Source organism: Pelobates fuscus, chromosome 9, assembly GCF_036172605.1.
Source record: "Pelobates fuscus isolate aPelFus1 chromosome 9, aPelFus1.pri, whole genome shotgun sequence".
Classification (NCBI taxonomy): domain Eukaryota; kingdom Metazoa; phylum Chordata; class Amphibia; order Anura; family Pelobatidae; genus Pelobates; species Pelobates fuscus.
Genome location: NC_086325.1, coordinates 74,083,816 through 74,095,802, shown reverse-complemented (window position 1 = coordinate 74,095,802; position 11,987 = coordinate 74,083,816). Strand labels below are relative to the sequence as shown.

General features: G+C 42.6%; 1 protein-coding gene across 4 annotated transcripts in view; it reads right to left on the bottom strand.

Moving 5' to 3' along the window:
* Positions 1 to 5,573: 5,573 nt before the first annotated feature.
* The window catches only part of LOC134572833 (ligand of Numb protein X 2-like), a 49,108-nt gene continuing 42,694 nt past the window's right edge, over positions 5,574 to 11,987 (bottom strand). For 3 of the 4 annotated variants that reach the window (XM_063432073.1, XM_063432074.1, XM_063432075.1), the window contains 2 exons: positions 10,407 to 10,565; positions 8,132 to 9,064 (listed from right to left, as the gene is read on the bottom strand). In XM_063432073.1, the coding sequence (XP_063288143.1) occupies positions 8,929 to 9,064; positions 10,407 to 10,565 (295 nt within the window). In that variant the 3' untranslated portion in view covers positions 8,132 to 8,928. Of the gene's footprint in view, positions 6,144 to 6,683; positions 9,065 to 10,406; positions 10,566 to 11,987 lie in introns of those variants that run through there. The other variant, XR_010085298.1, reaches the window with a different exon arrangement.

Here is an 11,987-nt window from a genome sequence, read left to right as displayed (position 1 = left end):
GAGAGAGACACGAGAGAGACACGAGAGAGACACGAGAGAGACACGAGAGAGACACGAGAGAGACACGAGAGAGACACGAGAGAGACACGAGAGAGACACGAGAGAGACACGAGAGAGACACGAGAGAGACACGAGAGAGACACGAGAGAGACACGAGAGAGACACGAGAGAGACACGAGAGAGACACGAGAGAGACACGAGAGAGACACGAGAGAGACACGAGAGAGACACGAGAGAGACACGAGAGAGACACGAGAGAGACACGAGAGAGACACGAGAGAGACACGAGAGAGACACGAGAGAGACACGAGAGAGACACGAGAGAGACACGAGAGAGACACGAGAGAGACACGAGAGAGACACGAGAGAGACACGAGAGAGACACGAGAGAGACACGAGAGAGACACGAGAGAGACACGAGAGAGACACGAGAGAGACACGAGAGAGACACGAGAGAGACACGAGAGAGACACGAGAGAGACACGAGAGAGACACGAGAGAGACACGAGAGAGACACGAGAGAGACACGAGAGAGACACGAGAGAGACACGAGAGAGACACGAGAGAGAGAGAGAGAGAGAGAGAGAGAGAGAGAGAGAGAGAGAGAGAGAAAGAGACACGAGAGAGAGAAAGAGACACGAGAGAGACACGAGAGAGAGAAAGAGACACGAGAGAGAGAGAAAGAGACACGAGAGAGAGAGAGAGAGAGAGAGAGAAAGAGACACGAGAGAGAGACGAGAGAGAGAGAGAAAGAGACACGAGAGAGAGACGAGAGAGAGAGAGAGAGAGAGAAAGAGACACGAGAGAGAGAGAGAGAGAGAAAGAGACACGAGAGAGAGAGAGAGAGAGAAAGAGACACGAGAGAGAGAGAGAGAAAGAGACACGAGAGAGAGAGAGAGAGAAAGAGACACGAGAGAGAGAGAGAGAAAGAGACACGAGAGAGAGAGAGAGAGAAAGAGACACGAGAGAGAGAGAGAAAGAGACACGAGAGAGAGAGAGAAAGAGACACGAGAGAGAGAGAGAAAGAGACGAGAGAGAGAGAGAAAGAGACGAGAGAGAGAGAGAGAGAGAGAGAGAGAGAAAGAGACACGAGAGAGAGAGAGAGAGAAAGAGACACGAGAGAGAGAGAGAGAGAGAGAGAGAGAAAGAGACACGAGAGAGAGAGAGAGAGACACGAGAGAGACACGAGAGAGACACGAGAGAGACACGAGAGAGACACGAGAGAGACACGAGAGAGACACGAGAGAGAGAGAGAAAGAGACACGAGAGAGAGAGAGAGAAAGAGACACGAGAGAGAGAGAGAGAAAGAGACACGAGAGAGAGAGAGAGAGAGAAAGAGACACGAGAGAGAGAGAGAGAGAGAAAGAGACACGAGAGAGAGAGAGAGAAAGAGACACGAGAGAGAGAGAGAGAGAGAGAGAGAGAAAGAGACACGAGAGAGAGAGAAAGAGACACGAGAGAGAGAGAGAGAGAGAGAGAGAGAGAGAGAGAGAGAGAGAGAAAGAGACACGAGAGAGAGAGAGAAAGAGACACGAGAGAGAGAGAGAAAGAGACACGAGAGAGAGAACGAGACACGAGAGAGAGAGAGAGAGAGAGAGAACGAGACACGAGAGAGAGAGAGAGAGAAAGAGACACGAGAGAGAGAGAGAGAGAGAGAGAAAGAGACACGAGAGAGAGAGAGAGAGAGAGAGAGAGAGAAAGAGACACGAGAGAGAGAGAGAGAGAGAGAGAGAAAGAGACACGAGAGAGAGAGAGAGAAAGAGACACGAGAGAGAGAGAGAGAGAAAGAGACACGAGAGAGAGAGAGAGAGAAAGAGACACGAGAGAGACACGAGAGAGAGAGAGAGAGAGAGAGAGAGAAAGAGACACGAGAGAGAGAGAGAGAAAGAGACACGAGAGAGAGAGAGAGAGAAAGAGACACGAGAGAGAGAGAGAGAGAGAAAGAGACACGAGAGAGACACGAGAGAGAGAGAGAGAGAGAAAGAGAGACGAGAGAGAGAGAGAGACACGAGAGAGACACGAGAGAGAGAAAGAGACACGAGAGAGAGAGAGAAAGAGACACGAGAGAGAGAGAGAGAGAGAGAGAGAGAAAGAGACACGAGAGAGAGAGAGAGAGAAAGAGACACGAGAGAGAGAGAAAGAGACACGAGAGAGAGAGAGAGAGAAAGAGAGACGAGAGAGAGAGAGAGAGAAAGAGAGACGAGAGAGAGAGAGAGACACGAGAGAGACACGAGAGAGAGAAAGAGACACGAGAGAGAGAGAGAAAGAGACACGAGAGAGAGAGAGAGAGAGAGAGAGAGAAAGAGACACGAGAGAGAGAGAGAGAGAAAGAGACACGAGAGAGAGAGAAAGAGACACGAGAGAGAGAGAAAGAGACACGAGAGAGAGAGAGAGAGAAAGAGACACGAGAGAGAGAGAGAGAGAAAGAGACACGAGAGAGAGAGAGAGAGACACGAGAGAGAAAGAGACACGAGAGAGAGAGAGAGAGAGAGAGACACGAGAGAGAGAGAGAGAGAGAGAAAGAGACACGAGAGAGAGAGAGAAAGAGACACGAGAGAGAGAGAGAGAGAGAGAGAGAGAGAGAGAGAGAGAAAGAGACACGAGAGAGAGAGAGAGAGAGAAAGAGACACGAGAGAGAGAGAGAGAAAGAGACACGAGAGAGAGAGAGAGAGAGAAAGAGACACGAGAGAGAGAGAGAGAGAGAAAGAGACACGAGAGAGAGAGAGAGAGAGAAAGAGACACGAGAGAGAGAGAGAGAGAGAAAGAGACACGAGAGAGAGAGAGAGAGAGAGAGAGAGAGAGAGAGAGAGAGAGAGAGAGAGAGAGAGAGAGAGAGAGAGAAAGAGACACGAGAGAGAGAGAGAGAGAAAGAGACACGAGAGAGAGAGAGAGAGAGAGAGAGAGAGAGAAAGAGACACGAGAGAGAGAGAGAGAGAAAGAGACACGAGAGAGAGAGAGAGAGAAAGAGACACGAGAGAGAGAGAGAGAGAGAGAGACACGAGAGAGAGAGAGAGAGAGAGAGAAAGAGACACGAGAGAGAGAGAGAGAGAGAGAGAGAGAGAAAGAGACACGAGAGAGAGAGAGAGAGAGAAAGAGACACGAGAGAGAGAGAGAGAGAGAAAGAGACACGAGAGAGAGAGAGAGAGAGAGAAAGAGACACGAGAGAGAGAGAGAGAGAGAAAGAGACATGAGAGAGAGAGAGAGAAAGAGACACGAGAGAGAGAGAGAAAGAGACACGAGAGAGAGAGAGAGAGAGAGAGAAAGAGACACGAGAGAGAGAGAGAGAGAAAGAGACACGAGAGAGAGAGAGAGAGAAAGAGACACGAGAGAGAGAGAGAGAGAGAAAGAGACGAGAGAGAGAGAGAGAGAAAGAGACACGAGAGAGAGAGAGAGAGAGAGAGAGAGAGAGAGAGAGAGAGAGAGAGAGAAAGAGACACGAGAGAGAGAGAGAGAGAAAGAGACACGAGAGAGAGAGAGAGAGAAAGAGACACGAGAGAGAGAGAGAGAGAAAGAGACACGAGAGAGAGAGAGAGAGAAAGAGACACGAGAGAGAGAGAGAGAGAGAGAGAAAGAGACACGAGAGAGAGAGAGAGAGAGAGAGAGAAAGAGACACGAGAGAGAGAGAGAGAGAGAGAGAAAGAGACACGAGAGAGAGAGAGAGAGAAAGAGACACGAGAGAGAGAGAGAGAGAGAGAGAAAGAGACACGAGAGAGAGAGAGAGAGAGAGAGAAAGAGACACGAGAGAGAGAGAGAGAGAGAAAGAGACACGAGAGAGAGAGAGAGAGAGAGAAAGAGACACGAGAGAGAGAGAGAGAGAGAGAAAGAGACACGAGAGAGAGAGAGAGAGAGAGAGAAAGAGACACGAGAGAGAGAGAGAGAGAAAGAGACACGAGAGAGAGAGAGAGAGAAAGAGACACGAGAGAGAGAGAGAGAGAAAGAGACACGAGAGAGAGAGAGAGAAAGAGACACGAGAGAGAGAGAGAGAAAGAGACACGAGAGAGAGAGAGAAAGACACGAGAGAGAGAGAGAGACACGAGAGAGAGAGAGAGACACGAGAGAGAGAGAGACACGAGAGAGAGAGAGAGACACGAGAGAGAGAGAGAGACACGAGAGAGAGAGAGACACGAGAGAGAGAGAGAGACACGAGAGAGAGAGAGAGAGAGACACGAGAGAGAGAGAGAGAAAGACACGAGAGAGAGAGAAAGACACGAGAGAGAGAGAAAGACACGAGAGAGAGAGAAAGACACGAGAGAGAGAGAAAGACACGAGAGAGAGAGAGAGAAAGACACGAGAGAGAGAGAGAAAGACACGAGAGAGAGAGAAAGAGACACGAGAGAGAGAGAAAGAGACACGAGAGAGAGAGAGAAAGAGACACGAGAGAGAGAGAAAGAGACAAGAGATACAAGAGAAAGAGAGAAAGAGAGAGAAAGACACAAGAGAGAGAAAGATATATATATATATATATATATATAAATAATTATGCCTTTAATATTTACACATATATTAATGTACATTTATATATGCATAATACACAGAAATGTCATTGATTGTACTATATGTAATGAGCAGATATTGGCCGAGTCTTGTTGCTAGGTGCATACTCCAGCACAATAACATATTTAAAGTGAAGAGCGCACCCACAGGACTTCAAAATAAACAAGAGAACGTCAATTTTTCACAGTTGTGCCCTACATACATTCACCATTTCAGTCCCATTACCAAGGTTCCCTTAATATGTCATGGTAGTTGGACTGAAACATTGATTACATGCAAAGGCACGTCTGCTTAAAATAAATCTGCACTCTTGTTTTTTTTTTAAGCTTATGTGTGCTTTTTTTCCACGTTGGAGTAATAATTTTTAATTTTAAGTTATCTTTTCTAACTCTGTATCTGCACACTATGCTGGCGCAACGCATTATGGGGCTGGTAAATATTTTTTTTTCCAGGGCTGCTTTTAATTCCCAGGCCGGCCCTGACCAAAACCAATTCTAAACATTTTTTTTTTAAAGTGTAAGTTAACAGAATACTAAAACCTGTGAAATGATACTTCTCCTTTAATACCTCACAGTGGATTGCAGGTGTACGCTCATCGCTGGACTGTTCAAAACTGGAAATATATTCAGATGTCTAAGACGACGACCAGAATTGATCAACAGCACTTTGTGCATGATCTGCCTGTAAATATTGGCGGCTGTTGTTCATGATAGAGTAGTGGCATTGATGGCCTGTTCTCTCCCACTTCAGCGTCTGAACTGCAACTCCCATCATTAGCAACCAATGTTCATAGCTCCAATGCAGATTTAGTATTTCATGTGCATTGGACCCATGCATTTCTCCCCTATTCACACGCAGTCCAGAATAAGGTAATTGCTGCTCACTGTTAATGCATATTAAGCACAGAACACCACATTATTCACCAAATACAGAGCCAGAAAAAAAAAGTGATCAATGATCAATGATTGTTTGTAGAAGGTACTTGCAGCTTAAATCTCCCCCAAATAATCCTACAACCAACCACATAAAAAGTACAGTAGTCAGGGCATCCAGATTCACAATCTGACAGTACAAAATGGTAAAGGTTTTATTTTTTTGTAAACTTTATTTTGTAATATTATAAAATCACTCATTGGTTACAAAGAATTTCCCTGAGATGGGCAATTTGTGAATCAGGACCATTCTCGTTATTCAATGCTCAGTAATGGTGGCTAACCACTGGCATGTAATATCTGTAGAGGACTTCATTTATCATGATGCTCCCAATCTCAGCAAACAATTTTGGATGGCAGGGCACCAGAAGAACTGAACCAGCGCATAATGGACTACACATTTTGTAGAGGGTGATGAAACATATCTGGTCAACCAAGCTGCAGCACAATATAATTATATTACATACAATGAAAAACAGTTTAAAGCAACAACCTTAGAAAATCTGATAAGTACAATACAAATAACTAATTTACAAGGACAGGGAAAGACATATACAAACTCAACATCCATTGGTGTTAGAACTATACAGATACAGTCTGTGTAATGCCAGGGATCTTGCAAGGAATTGCAAGTCCAGCCAGCAATACTGGATTAAAGCAATAATTTATTAAGAAACATTTCAGACTTAAAGATCTAATGATTTTGGCTTAAAGGGACTCTCCAGGCAGAGTCTTTTACTCACCTGGTTCCAGCGCCGGGAGCCTCGTGAAGCCACGCCCCCTATTTCGTCAAAATAACGAAATAGGCGGGCGCGAGCAGGGAGCAATCCGACGCTTCCATATGGAAGCGTCATTGCTCCCTTGTGCGCATGCGCGGCTTTGCCACACATGCGCACATTTTTCAGAGGGCGGCATTCTTAAGTCCTGAGCGCACTACCGCGCATGCGCGCGGTGTGCGCGGCCGCGAGCTAAGCTGACTACTCAGCTCGCGGTCTTTGCCCTCCCCCCTCCTCTGCTGACAGGCTGGAGAGAGAAGGCGCGCACACAGTACCTTCTCTCTCCTGCAAACGTCAGACGTATTTTAAGGTGGTATTCCTATCAATCAACGGAGGTATTCCTATCAATCAATGTAAACACTGTATTTTCTCTGAAAATACAGGGTTTACATCCGCTTGCCTGCAGGGAGCTATAGATCATACCTGAACAACTACATTAAGCTGTAGTTGTTCAGGTGACTATAGTGTCCCTTTAATTAACTTTATGAAGTGTGTAATGCTTCGTAGCATCAAGTCTCCATTTCGAAAATTACAATCAGACTAACCCTTATCTTAATAATGCTTTCTCTAGCTGATGTGGCCTGAAAGGTATCATTATCAAGTATAAGTAAATTATAGAGTATAACTGTTTAACTAAAAGTGGGTCAGAAGAATTGACTACACATTTACATGCAATTAAGCCGTAGTTATTTCAGGATACACGGCCCCTTTAAGACATGAAGTATTACAGCCATTTCAGATCATGACAAGCATACAAATATAAGGCAAAATTGTAAAAATTAAAATTAAAACATGCTGTCCTACAGCCAACTTCATTTTACTTAAATACCATTCAAAAGATAGAGTTGTCAGATCACAATCTTTTGTTAAAATGTTATCCAAGATACAATCAGAACACAAATTCCATTGTTTAATGGGATACAAAGTGCAGGTATGCGTTAAAAACAAAATTAAGGCCCCTGTCATTTTACTTTTAGAATCTTAGAATTTACGCCACTGCATAAAACATTGAACATAGCCTAGAATTTGTGTTAACCTTTTCAATTTGATGCTTGATTTTCTTTTAGATGTCTATTAAACAGATGTATTAAATGACATCAGATTCTGTTCAGATTCTGTTCACTCTAGGAACAGCCATGGCACAGAGTACATTGGAGAATACACAGCTTGTTTCCCCATCTTCTACCTTTATAGCCATTGGATTATTTCTGTCTCTTATAGAGCTTTGATGCAAGTTACAAATGGTATCTAGGTTGGCTTACAAATACAAAAGGTTTTTTCAAATGAATATTAAAGGAACACTGTAGGGTAAGGAAGACAAACATGTATTCCTGACTCTATAGTGTTAAAACAAACATCTACCCCACCCCTACACCTCCTTTGCCTCACTAAATATAGTAAAATCTTACTTGTATTCAAGTCTGCAGCTGCTACATCTGACCTGTCCGCATGCCTGATATCATCAGAAGTGATTCTGTGAACCAATCACAATGCTTTCCAATAGGATTGGCGGAGATCGTCATGGAGGCAAAGCCAGCACAAGTCAAAAACAGCCCTGGCCAATCAGCACCTCCTCATAGAGATCCATTGAATCAATGCATTTCTATGATGAAAGTTCAGTGTCTGCATGCAGAGGGTAAAGACAATGAATGACCCAGGAAGCACCTCTAGCAGCCATCTGAGGAGTGGCCAGTGGAGTTATCCCTAGGCTGTAATGTAAACATAGCATTCTCACTGAAAAAAAAAACATTTACAGCAAAACCCTGCAGGGAATGATTCTACTCACCAGAACAAATACAATAAGCTGTAGTTGTTCTGGTGACTATAGTGTCCCTTTAAATGACAAAAAAGTGTACAGCTTATAATAATGAATTAAAGGGTGCAAATATAGAGGCTCTCAGTTCCAGTGTAGAGAAAAATAAAGCAGTGTGAATTCCTACATTTACTTAGATTTTTCAGACCTTTACAAACATGTGTTAAATATAGAAGATAATTTAACAGGATATTAAAAATCTTACAGAAATTAAAAGGGGAATTTTCAGTTTGTAAGAGTCGCACGATACCTAGGTCAGTAAAGTGGTTTGTTGTGGTGAAATCTAATAATAAATACATTTAGACAATGGGCCAGAATTTAGACATGTCGTCACATACATTAATAAGACCAGAGTGTAAAGGTCAGGGGCTTGTTTTTATGTACATTTTTCATTTTTAGCTGGTAGTATTCCTTCATCTTGTTCGATGTTTGAGTTTGTTCAGTCCAGTAATATCAGATTAGTTTTGCGTCATTTACTTGTAAAATGAAATAACACCCTCTAGCTGGAAATGTTAAGGCACTTCCATAAATATCTTGCCGATACCCATAAAACAATGGATCTGTAAAATTAATGTTTGACAGTTTTCCTTGGATATATTACATTGTGGCACAATCACTGCAACTACAAATTAAGCTTTAGAGACTAAACTATCAAAACACACAGTAGGCAAATATTTCAACCCTTAATGAAAATGCATCTAGTTCCCCCCCCACCCCCAATTAAAAGATGCTGGTGAACAACATGCTCCTACAATCCATGTCAGTAGTTTTCAGATTAGCTTACAACAATCATTCATTGTTCAGGTTCCTGGGATGTTCTAAAGGCACAGGGCAGAAGAAGGAAAGAACGTTGTATTTCCAGTACATTTTGCATTGGGCTCAATAAAGTTCAATGGTATGGACTTTGGCATTTTCAGACTAAACTCCCAGGCCACGATACCACGGTTAAAGTGACCCTATTCTTCTGTTCTTTCAACATGGGGATCAGCTGTGAGTTACTCATTCCTGCTGCAGACACACCATTTACTTCAACAATCTCATCGCCACACCTGAATGCAAGATACAAAAATGTAAATTAGGATTAGCAAGGTCAGATTAAAGGTAAAAGTGAATACAGATCTCTCACAACTGTACCTCAACACCTCGTACAGGTTGACATATACATTGATTGTTTTCATTATTTTGTTACTTCATGCACTACACAGATTGTTTCTCTCTCTACATTGCATCCATTGTTGGCTATACACAAGAATAGTTGTGTTGATGAAAAACTTTGAAGAAGTAAGTCAAACACTAAATTTAAGAATGTGCCTTCAGAAAAGTGTTGGAGGACCAACTCTTTAATTTAGATAAAATGCTTCTTATATTTATTTAGATTTCTAAAGCCGTGCAATGAGCATATCCACAGTTCTAATGTAATGTCAGGCCCAAAAATATTTTCTAACATTTAAAAAATAAATAATTTTCAGCAAAATTACTCTATGAGAAAATGGTTTCCATACTTACTGTAATTCTAATTTCCTTATCAATCACCAAGGCTACATTGACTAAACGTTATCTCCGAGACACAAACATTTTAGATCAGCACCGTCACCGTTGTGACAGTGACATCACAGTTGGGAGTCCAGTAGCTAGGAGGAAGGGGCAGGTATAGGGGAAATCTACTTAACTGAACCTGTCCCTCACAGGCACTGCCATCTTCCTCCGCGGGATCTTCCATATACAGAGACAATTTCATGCAGCCTTCACTGGAGACGGCTTGAGGGGACTGACATTTGTGTCAGGCAGATCAAATATACAGAGAATTGTCTCAGTATATCTCTTGTCTGGGTTGGAATTTCTGTGAAATTCTAACAAAATGTAAATACGTATTTCATAAATATTCTCTTTTTATGAAATACAAATTTTTCGAAGGGGGGTGTGGGGACAGTGTCACTTTAAAATTAGCCTCAAAAACCACGAACAGAAGATGCTGCTACAGTGATTAAGAAATGGAAATTACATTAAGGATGGAAGGAAATGGATTTCGATTTTCCTGATCATAACATGCAGTACTGACTGATGGGTAATACCCAAGCTATAAACACAATAGGAGGAACAGATAATGTGGCTTGTTAAAACAGGCTTCTTCCCAATTGCTACAGCGCACAAAAAAAATAAAATAAAATAAAATGCCAGAAGACCTAATTTCAAAAAAGTTATTTCTTGGTTTTATTTTGGCAAAGGGGAGTACCTAATAAATTAGCCTATGCTGTCATGGTTTGATCAGGAAAAAGCATTCCACAAATTTTCTGAAATAGAATTTTCTGAAATTTAATGGCAAAGAGTTTTTGCAGGTTGGTTTGTCTATTTACGGATATGGATTTTGGTGCAGCTCGATATCCAACTTACTTCAAGCGTCCATCAAAAAAAGCTGGTGTGGCCGGCACTATTGTTTTAATGAAGAATGGCTGATTGCCTTTGGTCTCCTCGTAACCTCCAACGATGCTGAATCCCCAGCTTTCAAACGTGCTCTTCCGTAAAGAAATATGCCGACACCAGTGGAGAGTGCTATTGAATGGAACAGAAATCAAACGTTTCATAACACACACAGGTGAAGGTTAGTCAGAAAACCACGCATAATGGGGAAATTAAGTAAATATTAAAAATTATATTCATCGGCGACGCGACCACAGACCGTAGAATCTGAGAGGTGATGGCATGGCCGCGGGGACCGAGAGGGGCCCACCCGGGCTACCCACCCCTCCCTCACTCAGCTAACCCCAACCCCAGTGGCACCACCCCCCCTCCCCGACCCCATGAGGTTTCTTGACATATAAATACTATAGACTTACATTGTCTATAATACAGGTTAGCCTTATAGGGTTAATTAGGACACGCTCAGCACATAATGCACTATGACTGCCTCCCCACATACTTACTTTAGGGTAAGAGCAGCCAGAGTAACCACCCCCTACGGCACAATACAGTCGAGCTAAGTCTAGGTAAACATGTTTGCCTATTGTGATACCATGACAACATCTCGAAACTCTGCTCCGAGTAGTTAGCATATCTTGCATCTTGCAGTTAGCCTAAAATGCCAGGCTCACAAACACTAAAATAGAACCAGAGAAATTGGCTGTACAGCATACCTAATCTGTGACACGGTACACATGAACATCACCGTAAGCAATATATTGCAGCTTTGCTTAAAAATATCGAACAGCCATGGGGGGAAGCTGATGACACATTCTGCACATGATGCATTAAGATTGCCCCCCCCCCCACGCCAGCATTAGGATGTGAGCAGACAGGATAATCTTCCCCTATAGCACCTTACAGTTAAATTTTGCCTGTGTAAAAACGCTTGACTATTGTGACACCGTGACAGCTGCTCGTTACTCTACTCAAAGCAGTTACCCTGTTAAGCAGCGAGCTGAAGAATCCAGACTTGTAAGCACTAAGACAGACCCAGAGATGTTAACATACATCATGCTCAATCAGTTGCATGGTACATATGTGAATTGCCGCCTGAACATCCTCCAATAGCCTGTGCAGTTCTTTATTACTATTACTATAAAATTAGGTTGCCTCTGACAGGGGATGTTGCATTGTGTTCTCTGATCCCAACATGTATGGACAATGTATTTCCCCCTTCTTTATTCTGTATCCCATTCAACAAATGCCTCAATAAAATAAAGATTGACAAAAAAAAAAAAAAATTCTATTTGCATGAAATTCTGTGCATTTTATACCATTAATCTAAGCAGGTCCCAAACGGTTGTGAAAATAGTTCAGTGATTAACTTTTGTGAACTGGGTAACCACCAAGCTCCCTTATATCCTATTACACAGACCAAGTCACAAGAAACTGCACATGTAAAAAGACTTTCATTTCTAGAAATAATAGATTGATAATAATAATTACTTTTCGATGCATTAAGCCACAGATTCATTACATTATAATTTTTCCAGGTTTATCCTGCCAGTATCA